A 25,431-nucleotide genomic window follows, 5' to 3' on the forward strand; every position below is an offset into this window, starting at 1 on the left:
TCTCTCTCCTGCTAAGCGGGGCTGTGTGAAGTGCGTGTCTGACCCGTGTCTCGGCCCCCACAGATAAATGGTCAGGACGTGCAGGACAGAGAGGAGGCGGTGGTGGCGCTCTCCAGCGAGGACAGCAGGAGCATCGTGCTGCTGGTGGCCAGACCCGAGCTGCAGGTGGGTCATTCCTCTGCACCGGCCGACACTCCGATTTATTCATGGAGATGTACTGTACTGTATGTGTAGAAAATGACCACACATCTCAGCATATCGACTCTGTTCCCAATCACACACACTGATCCCAGGGAGACAGCGTGCACTGTGCACCATCCTGATGACATCACACGGTCACCATCACATGTGCGCACACAAACATGCTGAGAAACACACAACTGTGCTTGCTGCCGACGGCATCTCGCTCCTACAAGTGCAACACACACAACTGTGCTTGCTGCCGACGGCATCTCACACTTTGTCGAATCGTGATTGCAGCCAAGTTTTACTTTTACTAAAAGAGCAGCAGCACCTGTGCTATGCTGTCCACCCCTCCTGCGCTGCTCTGTCCCTCCTGGGCAGCTTGAGGGCGGTAGCTCCACACTCCTCGTCATGTTTTATTTTTATGTAGCAGCAACATAATTGACTTGGGACTGTAGCCCATAAAAACTAATGGCATGCTAATCTAGAGTGAGCCCATGCCCTGGGCCCGGCGTGGTGGACGAGCCAGTGGGTCCAGCTGAGGCCTGCCGCTGTAATGGACTCTCGCAGTAATTAAGTGCGTCTTGGAGAATCTAAATCTATAAATATGGATTATGATTTTTTTTTGCTTGAGACACCCTGACAAAGAGCTGATGTGAGAAATGAGAGCACAAGGTCAAGACAGCGTGGTGTGGTCACTGAGCCGTGTCCACAGCAGGTTCGGTCTGTCAGGTTGACGAGTGTGGGTACGTCACCAGCGGCCATTAAAAGCTTGTGTTGATGTTTATTAATTAAGCATTCTTCAATAGCAATACATTTCTTTCTCTCTCTCTCTCTCTCTCTCTCTCTCTCTCTCTCTCTCACACTGCCTTGGCTTCTCCACAGCTGGAGGAAGGCTGGTTGGATGATGAGCACAGCGAGTTCCTGGAGGAGCTGAAGATGGAGATGTTGGAGGAGCAGAGGAGAGAGGAGGAGGAGATGGACAGAGCTGCTAAGCTACAGGAGCAGGTAGCGGACCAGAGGCTGAAGCAGTTAGAGGAACACATGAGCCTTTAGATTTCAGCATTTCATTGAACAAAGCATCGGCATTGTTTTATTTACAGAGTGAATAGCAAGCATTAGCAAGCAATTCTGTCTCAAGATGCTAGTTTGTCGTCGGCCTTTTGGCTCCATGAGAGTGTTAAAGCTAAAATGAATGTAAAATGCAGGAAGTCATTAGAAATAATGGATACTGCAGATGCAGAGAGGTTCACATTAATCTATTGAGTGTGTTTTGCTCTCCCCAATCCTTTAACAACTTTCAAAATGTGCCTTCTGAGATATGAATATGTATGAGAGAGAGATGAGTGTTTTAAATCCCAAGCACTACCCATTATAAATTCAAATTTTACGAGGATATTAACATACTGTGTATTCCAAAGTTTGGGATCTCAAAGAGACAATAGAGAGCTATTGTGCGCTATTGTGCGCCGGAGATCACCCCATGGAGAGAGTAGAGAGCCGGAGATCACCCATGTGGAGGGTAGTGTGTGTGTGTGTGTGTGATCACCCATGTGGAGGGTAGTGTGTGTGTGTGTGTGTGTGATCACCCATGTGGAGAGTAGAGAGCAGTCCCCAAGGACACGCGTCTGTTTAATTCATGATGATGTCAGTGTGTGTGCACGCGCTCATGATTATGTCAGTGTGTGTGCACGCGCTCATGATGATGTCATGATGTCAGTGTGTGTGCACGTGCTCATGATGATGTCAGTGTGTGTGCACCAGGGTTTCCGTTGTCCGGTAATTACCGGACATTGGCCGGAAAAAAAATCAAATGTCTGACAAAATTAAATCTCTCCGGTCAAATTGTCCGATTGAAATTGGCTAATAATCCCGTCCCCTAACGCAATCTGAATTTGAGAATAAGCTTTAATATTTAAGCCTATATTATACGTCCTCTGGCTATGTTTTTAAATGAACAGGCTCTACCATTTGAAAAGTAAGCTAAACAACACGCATAGCCTATGCAGCATTTCAAATAGGAAGCGCACGCTTAAAACGTCCATGTTAAACAACGAACAAATGAGTGAGGCGGTTCAAACATGGCCAGGCCCAGGCAGACTAGCCTTAAAAGTTTTTTCAGAGGCCAGACGCGATGGATGATGATAAATTGGTAACGTCTGAAGCCTCAGATGTCCGGTCAACTCCACCACCACCAGATAAAAAGCAGAAGTGTCGGGCGTATCTGTCGGAATCAGTGACATTGGAAGTGGAGTTGCGGTGGGTGCGGCCGCTCCAAGACTCTGTCATTCTCCGTGTACACTGGACATGCAAAGTGTTCTTTACCCAAAGCATACAGTAGGCCTATGCATTCTCTGTCTATGATCTGCAGGGTTAGGGCCTCCTCGATGAGGAGATTACCGGTCCGTGGATAATTTCTGGGACAATTAAACGATATCATTGAACCGCGGCCGAAAGAAAAAGCAAAAAAACTAAGCCAGAATAGGAAACATTTCTTAATTTATTGTTATCAAATAAAGAGGCATAGTATTAGGGGGTAGTGGTGTGAGCGCTCATTCTTGTGTGTGCGCATCTGTGTAAGTTAAACAGTCACCACTGGAGATAAGGTGGGTAGCAGCAACAAACAACGTAGCCTTTTTAAAACAACAAACGAAGCGGACTCTTGCTGTCCATGAAAAGATACTGGCTAGATCTTGTTAGGCATGTTTAAGTTAGGCTGATGAATATGTTGCATTCTATACAGCCTGATTATGTCATTCTTTAAGCCTGTCTCCAGTTTTCCTCAATTTGACTAATTAAGAAGCGATAATAGGATATTTGACCGGTATATCATCAAAATGTCCGGAAAACGAAACCTCCGGCACCATTTTTTTCTTGCGGAAACTCTGGTGTGCACGCGCTCATGATGATGTAATGATGATGTCAGTGTGTGTGCACGCACTCATGATGATGCCATGATGATGTCAGTGTGTGTGCACGCGCTCATGATGATGCCATGATGATGTCAGTGTGTGTGCACGCGCTCATGATGATGTCATGATGATGTCAGTGTGTGTGCACGCGCTCATGATGATGTCCGTGTGTGTGCACGCGCTCATGATGATGTCATGATGATGTCAGTGTGTGTGCACGCGCTCATGATGATGTCATGATGATGCGCTCATGTGTCGTCTCCTGCCCCTGCAGCCCTGGAGGAGACTGGAGAGTGACATCAGCGGCGACACGCCCACCTGTTCCTCCTCGGCCAACCAGGACAAAGACAGCGGCCTGGGCCACGCCCACGTGAGCTCGGAGCAGGAGATGCTGAGCCACATCCACAGGAGACTGACCCGGTGCCTGCGGGAGCGTCGGGAGGTGGAGGCGTCCGGCGCGGGGAGCGGTCAGCAGGCGCCCGGTGCGGGGAGCGGTCAGCAGGCGCCCGGCGCGGGGAGCGGTCAGCAGGCGTCCGGCGCGGGGAGCGGTCAGCAGGGGGGCGAGCGCGGGGCCGAGGGCGAGCGTGTCCAGCAGCTGCTGGAGCTCAAATGCCAGATCCGCAACAGCGGCGAGTACGACCTGTTCTACAGCCGCAGCAGCACCATCGAGTGCAGCCGGGCGGAGTCGGGTGGAGGCGTGGGGGGGGGCGAGGGGGTGGAGCGCGAGCTGAGGATGCTCAACGAGGAGCTGCGCAGCATCGAGCTGGAGTGCCAGAGCATCATGCAGGCGCACCAGCTACGCAAGCGCGACCCCCGGACGCCGCCGCTGGTCAAGGAGCCTGGTCGCGGTGGGGGCAGCCCACGCCGACACCACCAGAGCCAGGTTGGGGGCAGCGGCACGGCCGGCAAGCTGGCCGACATCAACGAGCACCCGGAGAAGTCGGACAAGGACAACAGCTCGAGCGCCTACAACACTGCGGAGAGCTCGCGCAGCACACCGTTGGCCATGGACCGCTCGCCCGAGCACTCGCTGCAGCGGCTCGTCAGCCTGACCAACCAGCGCAACCTCTGCAGCACCCTGGCCGCCACCGCCGGACGCTCTCCCTTCTCCCCGTCGTCCACTTCCTGTCCGGCCCGCCGCGCGCCCAGCGGAAGCCCTGACCACAGCAACCCGTCCGAGTCGGAACAGACGCCGCCGCCGGCCGACGAGGAAGCCTCGTCCTCCCCCGGTCACCAGCGCCACCTCGTCCTCTGCTCGCAGCAGCAGCCCCGGCCGGCCGAGCGGTCATCCCGCATCCCCTACTTCTCCCCCAGCCACAGCTCACCCCACCGCCACGCCCACATCCCGGCGCACGCGCGCCACTACCAGAGCTACATGCACCTGGTCCAGCAGCGGTCAGCCGTGGAGTACGCTCAGAGCCAGCTCAGCCTGTTCAGCATGTGCCCCGAGCCCCAGGTGCAGCCGGAGCAGACGAGTCCGTCGCTCGACCCCAAGCTGGAGTGGAAGGTGAAGGTGCGCAGTGACGGCACGCGCTACATCACCAAGCGGCCGGTGCGTGACCGGCTACTGCGCGAGCGCGCGCTCAAGATCAGCGAGGAGCGCAGCGGGGGAATGACCACGGACGACGACGCCATGAGCGAGATGAAGATGGGTCGCTACTGGAGCAAGGAGGAGCGCAAGCAGCAGCTGACCCGCGCCAAGGAGCAGCGGCGCCGACGCCAGTTCATGCAGCGCAGCCGTCTGGATAGCCTACGCGAGAACCCGCAGAGTGGCGGAGAAGGATCCGGAACCCCAGGCCCAGCGTCCAGCGGCTCGCCCCGCAAGGAGGTCAACATCATTGAGCTCAGCCACCGCAAGATGATGAAGAAGCGCAACAAGAAGATTCTGGACAACTGGATGACCATCCAGGAACTGATGACCCACGGCGCCAAGGCGCCCGAGGGAGCCAAAGTCCACAACGCCTTCCTGTCCGTCACCACTGTATAGAACACTGGACAAAGCGAAACCAAGACAAGGACAACGGAAACAAACTCTACCCCATGCGGTATTATCTACTTTGCCTCGTTCAATGTGGCATTTTTATGTGGAGAGAAAAGACGCGTAAAGAAAACTATTTTTCACACTTTGTAACCTGAATAGCATTTTATAAACAATTTGAATAACTGTCTCATTTCATATCTCGCATATTATTGTTTCTTTTTCCCTTGCTGTTTTTCATCTTTCGGAAATGCTTTTATATGAAACTACCAAGCCAAGTGCATTTTTTGTTTAACCTGTATGTGACATTCAACAATCATGATTTTATTTTTGTACTGTTGCATTCCATGAGTAGAGCCGTGTTCCTGGTAGGTAAGGTTTTAATACGAATGTAAAACACCACACAACAGCTCTCCTCACTGGTTCATGGGAAATGTAGTCTGCTGCAGGGTTTTTAGCATTCTTTGGACACTGTTTCATGGGAAATGTAGTCTGCTGCAGGGTTTTTTTTTTGAACAACTTTGGTACTACTTCGTATTCAGTACGATGGCGTGACACAGCAGTACTGTAGGTAGATGACACATGGGTTGATGACATGACACCAATGAACACCAAACTATTGAACCAGCATATCTTCTCAGGATTTGATTACCCAGACTTCCCTTGATACACAGGTCCACTGAGCCTCTCAGAGCTGGGCTTCACGTTTGCATCATTCCGACTCTTCCAGTGTGTGAACATCTGTCAGTACCCTTTTACTCTTTGTACATTTGATATGTGCCGCTCTATGAATTTCAATCATTGAACTCACACAACTTGACTGTCTTGGTTGCGAGGGACCAATGTAGAAAGACCCAAGATTAGTTCTTTGTTTATGTTTGTCCTCAGATTAGTTCTTTGTTTATGTTTGTCCTCAGATCTTGCAGGCTCTGTGTTCACGTCAGGCGAGTCAGTGAGCATTTCTACAGAGTGGTTAACATTTGTCCTCATTCCAATAACACATTTAGCAGTTACAAGCTTGTCTCACTAGACAATTTACTGAGAAAGCCAGTCATAGTGTCCTATTCAGTGTCAGGAAACAGAGACTTACTACTAGCATCTTAATATTCCTCTTCAGTGTCAGGGTACAGAGACTCAGAGGACTACCGTAAAACTCCAAATAATACCCCGGGCTTTTATTTTCCCAAATCGCCAAACTGCACCGGCTAGTATTAGAGACAGGCATCTATATGATACAGGCCTTTAATTCCCTTCACACAAAACTTTTCCTCTGCAAAGATGGAATATATTATCGAATTAATTATTTCAAACACACTGAATGTCTACCCATATGACTAGGCTATCCGATGACAATTACAGATCATCATTCATTTAGTGTAGAGATGTTATTCATTGAGTGAGATAAAATCCAAATAGCGGAGATAGCCAGAACAGATGAAACACTTTTTAATCAAACGTAACTTACAAAGAGAGCGTACCACACTGAAAGCTCATATTTTTTCACTAGCAACCTATATCTGTCCTCTGTCAAATACAGTTGCATTTTCAGCCCTGACCAACCGTTCAGGAATTATTTATGCAAAAGTGGAACGTGCGTAATGTTTCATTCTCCCTCCTTTTCTGCACGAATGAAACAGCATGAGAGAGCATGAACCATATCGTTTCTCCCGTATTTTATTTGGCAAATTTGACAACAGTCAGCTTACATTTCAAATCATAGCCTACAGTACTTCTTTCACTTCATCGCCATGGCGGTTCGCATTTAGAATAAAGAATAACGTTTGTCGACCCTTTTGTTACGTTGCCAGCATAAAAACAAGCTTACCATCAGCCTATCCGCAAATTTGAAACAAAAGGGATGAATTGAACCATGTCTGAGTCGGACATATAGGCATAGTTCATATTGAAAAAAGTTATACAATTTGGAACTCTAGCTTTTCCCCACCGCAGTCTTTTAATGCCATGTAATCATAACGTTAGCGTGCGCAGTCTGCACCATACTGGCTTAAACAGACGATCTGACGGGTTTTAGAAGATTAAATACAACTCGAAACTAAACAGACCAGGCCTCTATTTGAGATCGGCCTTTAACCCAAACCTGTAGCCACACCAGGCGTTTAAAAGAGACCGGTGTCTATTTGGGACTTGGCTATTATTTGAAGTTTTACGGTACTTTGTGATCACTATACGTGTATCATTCATCCAAATGGGTCTTAATGCCAGTGAGTCTATCTCTGATTTGAATGAGATACGGTTGCATAAAAGTAGCATATTAACTATTAACATTCTTGATAAATTAATTTATAAATAAAATGTTCAAAATACTAAAGGTCCTCCTACCCCATTAAACAGTTTTTCATTAAAGGGGATGACATGTTCTACTTGTTTCTACCAGTTAATCAGCTAATTGAATAACTGACTGAAGAACTGGACTATGCACTGGACACCAGATGTCCGAAGAAACTAGCAGATCGTATGGCATGTTACCTCCAGCTCTGTCCAGGCTAGCGCACACAGTTAAAAATGAGCAGATCGTATGGCATGTTGAGCAGATCGTATGGCATCTTACCTGCAGCTGTGTTCAGGCTAGTGCACACAATTGAGAGGTTAGCATCTCAGTAACGGAGACTACTGTACACAGGGCGCGTAACTGAAGTGTTCCGTTAGTGTAGTGTCTGCTGCAACAATTAGCTTCCACCATAATCAATAGAACTGAAGTGTTCCGTTAGCGTAGCGTCTGCTGCAACAATTATCTTCCACTATAATCAATGGAACTGGCTACACTAGACGTGATGGTGGTGCGTAGGTTCAAATTAGACCAGTCTTCTAAAACTATGATTACGCGATGTGAACGGAGCGCTCTGGTGCCGAACCCAACACAGTGGAGCTTCCCTTTACACCTTAGCTAATATGATCATGTGATCTCAGTGTGTTGCCTTGTGTACACACGTCATGAGTAGGAAGGTTACATTTCTTGTGAAGGCTTTCAGATGGTAATGGCCATCATTACCATTAATGTGTATCATGGAGGGGTCTTTGTGTACAACGCACCTGCAAACATATCAGTCCAGCAATCAAAGGCACACGGAGGATGTGTTCTCTTGTTCTCCAGTGCTCCAACTTTACACTTTTTACTTTTTATTTCTGCTAAAAATGTAAATTTCAATTGTAAATTTGACCATGTATTTGTTCAAAGTCAATGTCGATGGTCTTATTTCCAGTGCTATGTAGTTGTCCAGCTGATGGCCAAGTTAATGTGTGGTGATTGTGTTATTTGGTTAAAAAAATTCAAATAAACCATTGTTTCTTGTTTCTTTGGAAAAACAGAAACAGTGAACACTGCAAGTTTGGTGTTGTCTGCAAATGATTTTTGAAAATGATTGTTCACAAATTGAATATTGTCTTGGCCAATAAGAACACCAGAATAAGAAAACATTCTATTTGCCAGACATTTCCCCTGCACACCTCAAATACATGTATCATGTCACATTGAAGAACAGAACTTTGGTGGTAAAATAAGGTGTGTGTGTGTGTGTGTGTGTGTGTGTCCAGGGGTGTGCTGGTAAAATAAGAGGTTGGGAATGAATTCTGTGATCACGGTAAGGTGGACTGTGCCATTTTAAAAAAGGCATTCAAGGAACATGTTTGAATGATAGAGGTTATTGTCCAATATTTATAGCAATACCAGGGGTATTACAGTCCTAGAGTGTTGATAAGTGTACATATTGTGAATGTGGATAATACAGTGGGATTTTTGAATGTTAAAAGTTGCAATTGGTGAATAAACTCTTGGGAGGTGGATAAACTCTAATAAGAGGTGGATAAACTCTATTTCTGAAATGCCAGAGGTGGATAAACTGTGTTTACTTGCGTTTAGCCTCCACCACATCCCTGCTCCTCCATAAAACCTCACCCTCATCCAGGTCATGGTGCCAGTGCTGCAACCTGCGCTGTGTTTTACTGTGCAGTCCAGCACTGGCCAGGACTCAAACTTGCTACACCGGCATGAGAGGCAGGCATGCTAACAAAAGCCATGACTACTGTTGCCGGTGTCTATGCCTAAGTCTGTGTGTCTTCAGGTGTTGGGGGTGAAGCTTACCCAAAGCACAGCACTGACTGGCTACTATCACATGCAATGGCACATGCTAAATGAGACCAAGAAAATGTATTTTAGAAAAACATAAATCACCATGGGTTGTTTTTATTCAATACTGGCAGTTTCCTCCCCAATATATGCATTTTTAACAGTAGCCTCAAATTCACTTAAATGAGTCAAACATGATCACAAGCAAATTTCAATTAAAATTCCTTCACGTTTGAATGATTTTACCCCAATTAAGTGTATCAGCTACTGAATCATTTCAGTGGGCTTATCTATGTATAACTCTAGGTTAGTAAGTCTGAGATGAACTTTGTAGTATGCAAGGTAGGGACCAAAGGGCATTGTCAAGCTAAATTTACAAGCACCACACTGTCATCATGAGGAAATCCATAAAAATATAAATATATTATAAAGTAATCCATAAATATATAATAAAGTTTGCATTCCATTCTTCTGATGTGATAAACATGCTGTTGACAACCATAATGATTTACTCATAAATAAGATAAACATGTTGTTTACAACCAGTGGTGTAGTCTAGTTAGCTGTAGTGGGTATACTGTGATGTAGTAGTTAGCTGTAGTGGGTATACTGTGATGTAGTAGTTAGCTGTAGTGGGTATACTGTGGTGTAGTCTAGTTAGCTGTAGTGGATATACTGTGATCAACTCCAAATGTTAATATGTATCCTTGCCTATTCTAAGTGAGTATACTAAGATGGAGATGCTTTTTAAGTGGGTATACTGCGTAGTCTTGCGTATCACGTAGACTACACCACTGTTTACAACCATAATGATTTACTCATAAATAAGAAGCTACACAAAAGTGCATTACCCACTTTACATGTAGTCTCTCAGTCCCAGTGTGTTTGAACATTTGGTGCTTTTATTTATTTATTTAATCTTTTCTGATTCTAAGACTGAGTAAAGATAAGAAACAAAATTATCCTTGGTGAGGAGATGGTGATGAGCCTCTCAAATATTTGAGGAAGAAATGTGGTGCTCTATGTGCCCAGTTTACTCATTTTAATAATGTGGTGCTCTACTGTATATGCCCAGTTTACCCATTTTAATAATGTGGTGCTCTCTGTGCGTTTACCCATTTTAATAATGTGTCAGTCTAGAGACATCAACAATGTGTCAGTCTAGAGACATCAATGCATTCTAACCTGCATTAGCCAACATACAGTTTATATCAACAAAGCAATGTGTACAATATAAAAGACACACACTTTCTACTATAGCCAAATTGGTCATATTCAATTTTAGGTATGAGTATGTTTATTTGTCAAATAATGTTGACTTTACAGTGTACTTTGTAAAAACGTCAATTTTCATCTTTATCAAACAAAAAAGGATGGATTCTTACACCTGCCAGTGTAATTTCATAAGTCAGCAGGGGTCAAATGAGTTTCAGTCAACTGATGAAGCCGGCACACCTGTGCACCATCCCAGTGCGTCGCCATCCTAGTTTAGTGTCCAGTTTAGAGCCCAGATTAGCTTTGTTCCAGCCCAGTTTAGCGCCCAGATTAGCTTTGTTCCACCAGAGTCCAACCCAAGCTCAGCAGGCTGCTCCTCTCCTCTCATATTCTAATTTGCCCCGTCTACATGGAGTCCATTAAAATGCCATGGCAGCCACAGCGAGAGCCGTGCAGGTCACTCACACCAGCCCTGCTCAGGAGAGCGAGAGCACGAGCACGAGCGACTCTCTCTCCGCACCAACTAATTAAGCTCATTCCGCAGCCCCACGGAAGAAAGGCAAGTCAGGTGTAATTAAAAGTGATGCGCTGACAGCGCTGGCATTTGTCAGAGGCATCCGGCCGATTCAAAATACCTATCCTGACAGAAATGTCAAACAGATAGCGCTACCCACAATGCCCTGCTCTTGCCCCTCCTCCCACACACTCTCATGGGTAGCCTCTGTCTGCTTTAGGAATGTTTGCTGATAACCTTTATGATTTACGGAGCGACAAAAAACTACAAATTTACCCTCATTAAGCTGCCAAAACAGGGGGCTTCCTATGTGTGTGTGTGTGTGTGTGTGTAGTGGCATGTGAAGCAGTCTGTTTCCCCAATGCCTGCCTGCATTATTGTAAGGTCTTACCCGGAGTTGTCTGGGCTGACCCTTTCTGCTGTAATTCTGGATATTTATGGCTGCTTCAGTGTTTGATATCATAACTGTAGTGTCAGGTAAAATGTCTTAATAGGGCGGATAAATATACGGCTGGCGTAGAGGTTGTGGGGATTTCACTGCCCCCTGCCATAGCTAACTGACAGCTAAAGCACCATGTGATGGGTCAATGTTGAATTTTGCCTGCCTGTATTTTTTTTGCCCTCCAAAAATGTTCTTTCCCCTGCAAAAGAAATGCATAAAATGAGAGGGTTAACCTTTACATTGATGACCTATAACTAAAGAGGCCGGAGACATGCCACTCTGGGATTCTAATGATATTCTAATGATATAGGATATATGTTATGCTAACATATAAATAACATATGATATTCTAATGATATAGGGTATATGTTATGCTAACATATAAACAACATATGATATTCTAATGATATTTGATATATGTTATGCTAACATATAAACAACATATGATATTCTAATGATATATGATATAACATATAAATAACATATGAAATTCTAATGATATAGGATATATGTTATGCTAACATATAAACAACATATGCTATTCTAATGATATAGGATATATGTTATGCTAACATATAAATATATGCTAACATATAAATAACATATGATATTCTAATGATATATGATATATGTTATGCAAACATATAAATAACATATGATATTGCTACATTTCTGGGTTCTTACCCCTAATGTTTCATGACTGTTCTGTTGTCTACTGAGAACACAAGTTCAATTATACCAAAAAGCTGTGAATATTTCAGGGTGTAATTAAAGTAGCTAATTACATTTTATTATTCATTAAATATGTGGTGCCAGATCCATGCAAAAGCAGACTTGCAATGTATTATTCAACCACCTTCTCGAAGAAAGGAAACCGTCACTTCACTTTCGTAATACCAATGCAAATCTCAATATACACTGCAACTTTGCAAAACTGTGTCTTTTTCCAAATATGTTGATACATGCAATATATCCTTCTGCTATTTCAGAGAGAGCAGGCACTGTCACGCCATTGTAATAACTTTGTAATAAACCAATTGGAGGAGCTGTAGTTGAGCAAAACAGTTTGATGTGCAGTTGATTTGGTACACATTGGTAGCAGCCAGTATTACATTGCACTGCATTATATAAACAGACATATATCTCATATGTGAGATTGCTGTTTATAGACTTCAGTTCTGCATTCAACACCATAATACCACAACAACTCATCTGCAAACTTGACAAACTGGGACTCAGTACCTACCTCTGCAACTGGCTACTGGACTTCCTCTGTCAGAGGCCTCAAGTAGTACGTGTTGGCAACAATACCTCAAGCAGCATCACACTGAGCACAGGGGCCCCCCAAGGCTGCGTGCTCAGTCCGCTGCTCTTCACTCTGCTGACGCATGACTGCACTGCAACCTACAGCAACAATCACATAGTGAAATTTGCTGACGACACAACTCTGGTGGGTCTCATCACCAAGGGCGACGAGACTCAATACAGGTTGGAGGTCGACCATCTGACCACGTGGTGCAGGGACAACAACCTCCTGCTGAACGTCAGCAAGACCAAAGAGATTGTTGTTGACTTCCGGAGAGGTCACACCCAACACCTGCCACTGACCATCGACGGTGCTGTGGTGGAGAGAGCGAGCAGCACCAAATTCCTGGGGGTGCACATCAGCGAAGACCTCTCCTGGACCACCAACACTGCATCACTGGCGAAGAGAGCTCAGCGCCGCCTGTACTTCCTGCGGAAACTCAGGCGAGCAAGTGCTCCACCAGCCATCATGACCACATTCTACCGAGGCACCATTGAGAGCATCCTCTCCAGCTGTATCGCTGTGTGGGGCGGAAGCTGCACTGAATACAACAGGAAAGCCCTGCAGCGCATAGTGAACACAGCTGGAAGGATTATTGGTGCTTCACTCCCCTCTCTGAAGGACATTTACACCACCCACCTCACCCGCAAGGCGACCAAAATTGTGAGTGATGCAAGTCACCCCGCTCACAATTTGTTTGATCTACTGCCCTCTGGGAAGAGGTACAGAAGCCTGCGCTCCCGCACTACCAGACTCACCAACAGCTTCATACACCAAGCTGTAAGGATGCTGAACTCTCTCCCTCCTCTCCCCCCTCCACCCTCAGCTACATAACATCCTGGACATTGGACCCACAATGGCCGCCTGCACTACTCCACTTGCACACTTGCACACTTGTACACTTTACAACTTGGTGTTGTTGTCCTGAAAACACAACACTTCTGCTGCTCTTACATAACTTGCACCACTATGCCACTTTCTTTATTACTTAGGTCAAACAGAACTACCCAAGCCTTTTATTGGCCTGACTTTGCACTAGTATTTTATTGACTGTCTATGCACAATTTCAACCAAATTTTGCTGCTCTTATTTTTTCATTATTATATGTGCCCTCTTATTTACTTATTTACTTACTTTTTTGTTTACTTGAATGTTATGTTTGTCTGTGGACTTAAATTGGTAAAATATGTCTTGTCTTCACCGTGGGATAGTGAGAAACGTAATTTCGATCTCTTTGTATGTCTGGAACATGTGAAGAAATTGACAATAAAGCTGACTTTGACTTTGATTAGCATGGGTAATGACCTCCATGTGTCCTTCTTAAGGGTCTGCTCACTCTTCCCTATTCATGAGCCCCAGGTTACAGGGTGTGAATAGGTCCTAGTGGAGAGGAGTGTGGGAGGCTCATCTAATCAGTCCTGCTCTCGCCTCACTGAGCATTTCAACTAGCAAATGATTTCTGACATCTTGTGAACCGGGTCCATTTTATATCTATTACAATATTATATTATATATATTATTATAATATTATCTCCCCAACTGGACCCTGGAGATACTCTCTGTCAGCAAGGCAGTGTGTTGAATTTAGACGTTGTGTCTTTACCTTGAGTTCAATTATATTTTGAGAGTTTTTTTGTGTGTGTTATCATAGATGTTTCATTAAGAGTTACCCTGAGGTTGTACAAAAGGATATACTGTACCAACAAAGTACCAATTTTCTTTACGTGGCACAAAAGTGTTGATGGCAAAGTTCACAGCTGCAAAAAAAAGCTATTTACAGCAGTGGACCCCAAATACAAACTGGAAGCAATTCTGGATAGTCTCATTTCATTACATAGTTTGCCTTGAGTGTATAACTGCAAAGATCAACAAGGCAAAGACAACCACTGTAAACACCTGGATGACTATGAAATAGTCTTGGCCCTGTTAAATAGAAGAACATCATCTTCAGTTGCATAGCAATGACAAGCAACACAGATGGGTTAAAGCAAAAAGTCTGTCAGTGAAATATGATAGTCAGAAATATATATCAGTGAAATATGATAGTCAGAAATATATATCAGTGAAATATGATAGTCAGAAATATATATATATCAATGAAATAGGATAGTCAGAAATATATATATATATCAATGAAATAGGATAGTCAGAAATATATATATCAGTTGGTTTGATGCCTCCTTTTCCTTTGTCAACATGGTTATAAGAGTGATGGCCAAGGACTAATTAAGATTTCATGAGATAATTGTTTTTATAACCCAGTTTGGGAATTCACCTCAGAGCTCCTCGTCTGAGCCCTTGCCCACTCCTCCTCCGCTCTCTTACTGTACCCATCACATGTCAAAGCTGCGTAACCGCCGCGTCCCACTAAAGCCCATGATGCCACCGCAGTCATGACCCAGTTCTGCTGAACTAGACACAGGAGAAAAATAAAAACTCTCTTCCCATGCGGCCAGGTTAAAGATTTTCGTGAACTCGACGAAAACAAAAGAAAATCAGACTCGTTCCCATTTTGACAAGAATTCAACCCAAACAATGATGATGCGTCTGGCCTCGGGCTCTCGCTGCCAACATGGATCCTAGTCCTGTGTGGCAGCACAACAAAAAGCTCAATGATCTCGCCACACAAACTCGTGCAGTCCCAAGGGAGAGGGCTTTCATGACAACTGATTAGCATGTGCTTTGCTGGTAAGGAAATCAGATGCAGAGATATTTTTTCAATCACGCTTGGCTTGGCGTAGAGATTTAAATAGGCAGAGAGAGAGAGAGGGAGACAGAGAGAGAGAGGTAGACAGAGAGAGAGAGAGAGAGGGAGACAGAGAGAGAGAGAGAGAGAGAGAGTGCAATGAGGAGCATGAATCAATACAGGGTCGAAGCAAACATTGACAATGACTTGACAGTGGGATTTGTCTCACAACCAGCAGTGGGAATGTCATCCTGTGGTTGTGGGGAAGACAGGACAGATCGGAGTCTGTGCAGGCAAAACACATTATGGAAACTTTGGTGTGTGGTGGACCTTTTTAAGATGTGACATGATGTGTCATTTCTTACTTGCAAAATAGAAAAATAATCAAATAAATACATTTCATCTGTATTTATTCAATAAACATATGTGTATATTTCTGGAATGAATACATATGAGCCAGTATATATTTGGTTCCTTATCATTTGCATAAATTCATCTTAATTTCCCCTGAACCCAGTCAACACTTCCTCATGTGTATTACCCCTGTTGTGTTTGCAGTCCAATTTTCAAAAATGACCGGCCATTAGAAATGAATGGGTGTGAAAATAGTCAGGGTATAAAATTGAGTCCAGACACAGGACTGTATCTGTGCTTCTGTACATTCACTCACACACACACACACACACACACAAACACACCATCACTCCCACACTTTGCTTCTATGCCAGCCCCCACTGGAACCTTTCCCCAATAGAATCTTCCCCTTTCTGACTTGCATGAGCTCAGGTCAGTGAGGCCTGCAGGCCATAAATAGCAAATCGAAGTTCAATACTGATAATATCCAATCAATCAATTAATCAATCAGATTTATTTATATAGCACATTTAAACATGACTTGCATCAACCAAAGTGCTTTACAGAGACCGGTGGGAATCAAACATATAACATATAACAAGTAAGACAGAGGCAGGCCATACAAAAACACATCATAAAGCAGACCATACAAATACACGAAAGAGACGACAGTACAAGCAGGGCTCCGGTCAAGATGAATGGGGAAATGCTAGAGAGAAAAGGTTTTGAGCTGGGATTTAAAAGAGTCAACTGAAGGGGCGAATCTGATGGAGGTAGGGATGCTGTTCCACAGTTTGGGGGCTGCGACAGCAAAGGCACGGTAGCCTCTGTGCTTGAGATTGGCTTTCAGCTCCGTCAGTAACCCCTGCGTGGCCGATCTAAGGGCCCTAACATTAGAGTACGGGACCTAACATTAGAGTAGGGGACCTAACATTACAGTAGGGGACCTAACATTAGAGTAGGGGGAGACGAGGTCTGAGATGTGTGTGTGTGTGTGGGGGGGGGCTTTTCTATTAATGGCTTTGAAAGTAGAAAGAAGGACTTTAAAATAAATTCTGTAACGGACCGGAAGCCAGTGGAGGGAGGCTAGGACAGGGGTGATGTGGTCTCGATCCAATATAACTTGATAAAAAGGTCTATCACAACATTACTCGATAGATAGTGTATGTGTTATGAATTTATAACAAGTTATAATGCAGTGGCCATTTTTGACCGGGAACACAAAACTAGTAAACATGAACATTAGAGTACGGGACCTAACATTAGAGTAGGGGACCTAACATTACAGTAGGGGACCTAACATTAGAGTAGGGGGAGACGAGGTCTGAGATGTGTGTGTGTGTGGGGGGGGGGGGGGCTTTTCTATTAATGGCTTTGAAAGTAGAAAGAAGGACTTTAAAATAAATTCTGTAACGGACCGGAAGCCAGTGGAGGGAGGCTAGGACAGGGGTGATGTGGTCTCGATCCAATATAACTTGATAAAAAGGTCTATCACAACATTACTCGATAGATAGTGTATGTGTTATGAATTTATAACAAGTTATAATGCAGTGGCCATTTTTGACCGGGAACACAAAACTAGTAAACATGAAACACAGGACAGGAGGGTTAATGACCATTAATGTGGAAACATGTCCTCTGGATTCAGTACAAATCAACGTAATACTCCCTGAGACATGGAGGCTCTCAGTCTGACTGAGCAGCGAGATGAAGTTCAGTCTGCATATTGAGGAGGGTATTGGACATACACTGGACACTTGGCTGCACACAGTAGCCTACCTGACTCGCTTTCCCACGACCTTGAGTCTTTATGGCAGTTATTCATAGCGGGGTGGTCCATCCCTGCTGAAGATTCATGGCACTTGATTTTACAGACCACTGCAGACCATTTGGGATAACGGTGTCCATGATGGCAGTCCATTAGAGGAAACTGCTTACACTGGCTGCCCATAAAAGTGATACGATGTGAAACATTTCCCTGGATATTACCAAACACCAACAAACCCAGACCCAGAGTACATGGAAAGGTTTGGCACATTCTAAATAGCATCATCAAAACCTTCATCAACTTCAAACATCCAATTGGCACACTTAATCAGTCACAGATATTCATCAGCCATATTTGCTTGGCAGTTTTATCCAAAGTGTTTGAGTAAGAGCTTCTCTCTGACATAGCCTAGCAATGTGACTTAACTACCATGTGCAACAATAATCAATTGTCTATCAGAGGATTTACTTCTATAATAAATGTAATGTAATAACTGTATTTTAATTGCTCAGTCCCTCCGTTCTGATCCGATAGCTTAACGGATCATATAATATACAGTATATACTATTAGTGGATTCCAGTGGCAATAACAGAGTATGCAAATGTCACTCTCATAATCTTTTTGAAAAAAAAATGATTGTCTGGTTCAATTCCCAACCTCCACCGTTGTGCCCTTGAGCATGACACACTTGAGCATGACACTTAACCCCAAGTTGCTCCGGAACAAAGGCCCTTGTAATGTAACTGAGTTGCTCCAGAACAAAGGCCCTTGTAATGTAACTGAGTTGCTCCAGAACAAAGGCCCTTGTAATGTAACTGAGTTGCTCCAGAACAAAGGCCCTTGTAATGTAACTGACATATAAGTCACTTTGGATAGATGCAAGCGTCTGCTAAATGTAAATGATATTTCTAGACTGTCTTTGTCTGAATGTTACAGAGACCAAAAGCAAATGATTGCATCTGTACATTATTGAAGTTACATACAATCCTTTCAACTTATTTGCTGTCTTGATATAACCTGATTAGAGTTTCTATGTAAATATCAGAATAAACCACACTTGCTAACCAACTTCCTCCTCATGGTCTACATTGTACTGCCAGAGACACTTTCCAACTGGAGAAGAAGTGCAGTTGAAATCAGTCTTGATGTTGGGGAGGACACACATGAGGAAAAAATCTATTACTATTTTTCAAATGCATTATCACAAAAGCAATGAAGCTTTTCTTGGACATGTAGAAAGGACAGATACTCCTGTTAACATGTAGGGGAGTGAAAGTAAAACGTTGTCAAAAAAATAAATACACAAGCAAAGTACGAAGCCTTAAAAAAGCTTCTCAAGTGCAGTAACTTCCCATCTCTGCTTATTGTTGCTTTAGATACTTGCAGGCATCTCCCTGGGTGAACACAGTCCTTCATGTTCATCTCCCTGGGTGAACACAGTCCTCCATGTTCATCTAGGGTTAGATATAGTAGGCAAGTGACATACTTGGAAAACACAGAGAGGTGTATCCTCATATGCAGTACAGTACAGTACAGTGGGCACTATAGAGCAGCTGTGTCCTCATATGCAGTACAGTACAGTAGGCACCATAGAGCAGCTGTGTCCTCATATGCAGTACAGTGCAGTGGGCACCATAGAGCAGCTGTGTCCTCATATGCAGTACAGTGCAGTGCAGTGGGCACTATAGAGCAGCTGTGTCCTCATATGCAGTACAGTACAGTGGGCACTATAGAGCAGCTGTGTCCTCATATGCAGTACAGTACAGTGGGCACTATAGAGCAGCTGTGTCCTCATATGCAGTACAGTACAGTGCAGTAGGCACTATAGAGCAGCTGTGTCCTCATATGCAGTACAGTACAGTGGGCACTATAGAGCAGCTGTGTCCTCATATGCAGTACAGTACAGTACAGTGGGCACCATAGAGCAGCTGTGTCCTCATATGCAGCAGTAGGCACAGTGGGCACCATAGAGCAGCTGTGCCTTTAGCACATGATCCCTCTGCCAGTGGTGGAATGTAACGAAGTACAAATACTTCGTTACTGTACTCAAGTAAATTTTCCACGTATTTGTACTTTACTTAAGTAAAATGTATAGTGCATACTTTTGACTTTTACTTCGTTACATTTTACAGCAATTATCTGTACTTTTACTCCGCTACATTTCTACAACACCATCGTTCCTTTTTACGATACATTTTATGATCAGTTTTTTTTTCTCTCTGACAAACACGTTTGTTTTACCGGGGGGTTGCTACCAAAGATTCTGGAGCGCTACGTGCATTCTTAGAAACATAAGCTTCTAGTCTAGACCAGGCAAAGCGTGAGCTTGTAGCCATCTGCGTTCGGTAGGCTATATTCACCAGACCCATGGCTACACTGTACATGCAACTGTGTTCTGTGCCTTTCTCTGTCTGTTATCTGCAGCGTTAGGGCCTCCTCTCCGATGAGATTGCTATCCGCGGATCAGCGAAGTTACAGTCTATGCCCATGCTTCTGTCACACGTCTGATCATTTGCGGCACAAATGAATGGTAGCCTAGACTATTAATGAACCGGTGGCCGGAAAAAACGTAACATTTTCCAGATTAGGAAATATTCCTTAATTGTGTGTGATCAAATAAAGATGCATAGCCTACAATTGGGGGGTAGTAATGTGAGCGCTCATTCAATGTCTATGCGTCTGCGCAAGTGAAACTGAACCTAATCATAAAGACACCTTTCTCAGCAACTTTTCTGTTCAATCAGCATAATTGGCATTACGATCCACCTGACGTTTCCCTTGTCTACCCCGTTAAACTTCAGGCTCTCGTGTTTTGCTGAATGATATTACTCAGCAGATCACCCTAGTAACCAGAATTACAGTCTTGTAGGTCAGAATGTAAACTGGGCCACAGATGGCAAGCACAATTGCATTAGCTTAAAACTATCTAGTTGAGTATAACCTAAAACTAGCTTAATTAAAATGCCACAGCCCATACTGATTTTTCCTTTTATATTAAGAGAATAAATCATTATGCAAATACTTTTACTTTTAATACTTAAAGTACATTTAAAAGCAGGTACTTTTTACTTTTACTTAAATAGGGTTGTCATTGTGGTACTTTTACTTTTACTGAAGTAAATATTTCTCTGTGTATTTGTACTTTTACTTAAGTACTGAGGTTCAGTACTTCCTCCACCACTGCCTTCTGCCCCCCCCCCACATAAAGGTGTTGGAACCCCAGCATAAAGGGGGTTCCAACTACATGTCCTGTATGTGAGTCAAATATTCCTACTTAAAGTATGGAGACTCAGCAGCACAATAAAAGCCCTGGAGTACAATAGGACAGCCTGCAGCAAAGCCACTGAATGGGATTAGAGTCATTTGACTAAGTGCAAGAGGTTTCAATTTCAAATTCAATTCAGCCTTATCAGAATACCAATCTACTAAAGGAGGATTGCGATGGACCATCTGCTAATTCAACATAGTGCATTCTAAGGTTAGCATTCAGCATGCACTCCCGCACGTGTTCTGGGAGCAGTAAACTATATGGGCATAGGTAACTTCTTGAGAATTAGCCTAAACAAATATAATTGTATGCTTCTTTTAAATTTACACTTAGACTTTAGAGGAGTTTTTGGTTACTCTACTCTACACACTTCCAAAATATAAAATCCATACTTTTCATAAATACTGAAAAATAGTAAAAAATAATGTTTGGAAATGTGGAAATGTGTGACTTTCATTTCTTTTTGAAACGTTTTTGACAAATACAGTATGATTTCAAAAACATGACAAACTTCCCCGTTAGTAGCTTTCAGTCTCTCGGCCGGTGTTTGGATATCATTAATTCTAAAGTAGTGCACAGGCCTATATTGCTGCCATCCATCAGCGGAGGGGACGATGAGACAGTCATATGCTCCACTGTGCTCTAAGCAAATGTCAGACACGGGTTTCCATGTACTTCATTATACTCCCTTTATTAGTCGGCTAATTAAAGTCCAACACGGAGAGCCATGCTACCGCTTTGCGTCATCTGAACTTCAAAGGCTTGGCGGTTTGTCTGAAGTCATCCCACTGGAAAATGTCCACCAGCTGTTGCCCCAACCTCCTGCCGAGAGCCACGGTTGCACTGAGGAGGCGAGAGAAATCGCCGGAATGTATTAAAAATGACCCCTGGCAAGGGCACAGCTCCTCTAGTAACCGCAAAGACTCGCCAGGGGAGATCGAAAGACTGACCACCTCCCCATGATGAGAGAGGAAGCCAACTGCTTAAGGAAGACTGACCACCTCCCCATGATGAGAGAGGAAGCTTCGGCTCCATGCTAGGCCAGCACGGCCCGGGTCCTTTTAGATTCTGAGTGTTATAGGCATCAAAGCCACTCAAATGAATGAATAAGTGATTTCCACATAAAGGATCTCTGTATTATAGTTGCGCTGCATAATGTTCTCTCTAAAATGACAAAATTACAATTTAGCGTAATGCACTTATACAACTAATGATATTCAAATGCACATCAACAGAGGCAGAAGAAGCCAAACTTTCAACTTAGCCTACTGCTTGGATGAAAGACATCAGCATAATCAGTATGAGCCACTGTGCTGCTGTTTAGGACACTTGTGTGGATTTGGGGTTTAAAGCTATTAGGTTTCTCCTTTAGCCCTTTGTCATGTTCCTGTGTGAGGGAAGATAAAATGCGGGAATTACATATTGATGCTGACAGAAGGTGACGTCATTCACGGCTGCACCGATACCATCTCCAATACCTGATTGTCCTTCAGAAATCAGCACATCTGCCCTCTGGTGTGTGGCCAGACGCTCCGATAAGGAGAGGATTCTGGGTAGAGAATTCAAGTTCCTTGAATTTCCCCTGGGGATCAATAAAGTATCTATCTATCTATCTATCTATCTAGTAACAGGAGAAGACGCAACACATTTCCTCTAATCCTGTGCTAATCCTCCCATTAGCTCCTAACACTTCCTGTCCCAACACTTCCTGTCCCAGATGAAAGAGAACACATGAGATGACGGTGGACATAAGTGCAGCACATCCACAAGGTCCAATACATTCCCTTTTAAGCTTCCAACCTGTGTATAAGGCAAAACATTCCCTTTTATGCGTCCAACCTGTGTATAAGGCAAAACATTCCCTTTTAAGCTTCCAACCTGTGTATAAGGCAAAACATTCCCTTTTAAGCTTCCAACCTGTGTATAAGGCAAAACATTCCCTTTTATGCGTCCAACCTGTGAACATTCCCTTTTATTTTTCCCACTCTGCTACCAGTCTCCATTGATGGGGTCAATGTGGAGGTGGTAAGCACCTACAAGTATCTGGGTCTCCACCTGGACAATAAACTGGACTGGTCAGCCAACACTGATGCACTCTACAAGAAAGGACAGAGCAGGCTGTACTTCCTGAGGAGGCTGCGGTCCTTCAATGTGTACAGCAAGCTCCTCAGGATGTTCTATCAGTCTGTTGTGGCCAGCGCCCTCTTCTATGCAGTGGTATGCTGGGGAGGAAGCACAAGGAAGAAGGATGCTGGGCGACTTGACAGGCTGGTAAGGAAGGCTGGCTCTGTAGTGGGAGCTGAACTGGAGGGCATCACTTCAATATCTGACAAAAGGACCCTAAACAAACTGATCAACATCTTGGACAATGAATGTCATCCGCTCTACAGCACTATCAAAAACCAAAAGAGCTTGATCAGCTGGAGACTTCGCTCACTGCCATGCACAACTGAAAGGTTGAGGAAGTCATTTGTTCCTAGGGCCATTGAACTGTTCAATGCCTCACTAAAGGGAAGAGGAGAGATAGACTTCTCTGCTTAGTCTGTCTGCCTCTCCACCCTCTCCATGTCCATGTTTGAGTACTGACTGCCCACTACTGCTTACTACTGTTTTACTACTGTTTTACTAATGTACACATTCTTGCACTGAAATAGTTTTTTATTTTACCTTGTCTACATTATATTATACCTTACTCTCCTATTTGTCTATATTATTTATGCTGGTCTCTGGACCTTACTCTTGCACTGTTGCACTGTTGGACTAATGTTGGACTACTTTTTGCACCTTCACCATGACACTCACTCTCTTGAGCACCTTGCCATGCACACATAACTAAGGACTATGGTTGGACTACTGTTTGCACCTTCACCATGACACTCACTCCCTTTAGCACCTCACCAGTCCTGGCCCTGTCACTACAAGCGTCTTATGCTTGATCACCCTCAAGCACATTGGACTTTCTTAATTTAACTTATATAGTGTATTTAGTATTTAGTTTTGTTAGTTTTCTTATCTTTCTTATCTTCTACTGTCTTTATTGTACAGTGGAGTTTAGTTATATGTTTATACTTATACTTATGTTTACCATTTCTGCTGTAAGTGCATGTTGTGTGTTATGTATGCTACTGAGACCCTTGAATTTCCCCTTGAGGATCAATAAAGTATCTATCTATCTATCTATCTATCTATCTTATGCTTCCAACCTGTGAACATTCCCTTTTATGCTTCTAACCTGTGTATAAGGCAAAACATTCCCTTTTAAGCGTCCAACCTGTGTATAAGGCAAAACATTCCCTTTTATGCGTCCAACCTGTGTATAAGGCAAAACATTCCCTTTTATGCGTCCAACCTGTGTATAAGGCAAAACATTCCCTTTTATGCGTCCAACCTGTGTATAAGGCAAAACATTCCCTTTTATGCGTCCAACCTGTGTATAAGGCAAAACATTCCCTTTTATGCTTCCAACCTGTGTATAAGGCAAAACATTCCCTTTTATGTGTCCAACCTGTGTATAAGGCAAAACATTCCCTTTTATGCTTCCAACCTGTGTATAAGGCAAAACATTCCCTTTTATGCGTCCAACCTGTGTATAAGGCAAAACATTCCCTTTTATGCTTCCAACCTGTGTATAAGGCAAAACATTCCCTTTTATGCTTCCAACCTGTGTATAAGGCAAAACATTCCCTTTTATGCGTCCAACCTGTGTATAAGGCAAAACATTCCCTTTTATGCGTCCAACCTGTGTATAAGGCAAAACATTCCCTTTTATGCGTCCAACCTGTGTATAAGGCAAAACATTCCCTTTTATGCGTCCAACCTGTGTATAAGGCAAAACATTCCCTTTTATGCGTCCAACCTGTGTATAAGGCAAAACATTCCCTTTTATGCTTCCAACCTGTGTATAAGGCAAAACATTCCCTTTTATGCGTCCAACCTGTGTATAAGGCAAAACATTCCCTTTTATGCTTCCAATCTGTGTATAAGGCTGGAAGTAATATGGTGCAATTATGGCAACAGTAGAAAAAAGAATTTGCTGTTGTTTCCCCTTAAGCAGTTACACAAAAACACCCTTAAAGTATGTCAGATATTGTGGTGATACTAAGGACCTGCTCTAAAACTATAGGAAGAGGTAAATGATCTCATTCATTCATAATGACGAGAACGATATTTGTTTATCGTTATCGTTCTTGGTGTGAATGGGCCTTAAAGGTTAATAAACAGCGTTGTTTGTGCTTGGAGTAAGTACAGGACCTGCTGTACATTTCTGTCACTGCCTCTCAGCACTCTTTCATTTCCTAGCAAAAGAATCCTGTCGTATGGCAGTTTTTAGCATATCGCATAAACAGACTCTCTCTGTCTCATAACACACACACACACACACACACACACACACACACACACACACACACACACACACACACACACACACACACAGCCGTGGCCTACTGGTTAAGCAGGCAGCTCACTGCGCCGGGATTAGTGTGTGCTTCACCTCACTGTGTTCACTGTGTGCTGTGTGTGTTTCACTAATTCACCGATTGGGATAAATGCAGAGACCAAATTTCCCTCACGGGATCAAAAGAGTATATATACTTATACACACACACTCACATACACATACAATCACGCACGTACACACCGATACACACACACACACACACAAATAAAAAACAAACCAATCTATTTGCAATGTTATGTCTTGTGCAAATCAGATCCCATT

At 43.7% G+C, this 25,431-nt stretch overlaps 1 protein-coding gene across 2 annotated transcripts in view; it reads left to right on the forward strand.

Moving 5' to 3' along the window:
- Positions 1-5,647, forward strand: part of LOC121724530 (PDZ domain-containing RING finger protein 4-like) — a 50,795-nt gene extending 45,148 nt beyond the window's left edge. For both annotated transcript variants that reach the window (XM_042111161.1, XM_042111162.1), the window contains 3 exons: positions 64-165; positions 1,069-1,191; positions 3,370-5,647. In XM_042111161.1, coding sequence (XP_041967095.1) covers positions 64-165; positions 1,069-1,191; positions 3,370-5,082 — 1,938 coding nt within the window. In that variant the 3' untranslated portion in view covers positions 5,083-5,647. The remainder of the gene's footprint in view (positions 1-63; positions 166-1,068; positions 1,192-3,369) is intronic.
- The last annotated feature ends 19,784 nt before the right edge of the window (positions 5,648-25,431 follow it).

This window comes from Alosa sapidissima, chromosome 11, assembly GCF_018492685.1.
Source record: "Alosa sapidissima isolate fAloSap1 chromosome 11, fAloSap1.pri, whole genome shotgun sequence".
NCBI lineage: Eukaryota > Metazoa > Chordata > Actinopteri > Clupeiformes > Clupeidae > Alosa > Alosa sapidissima.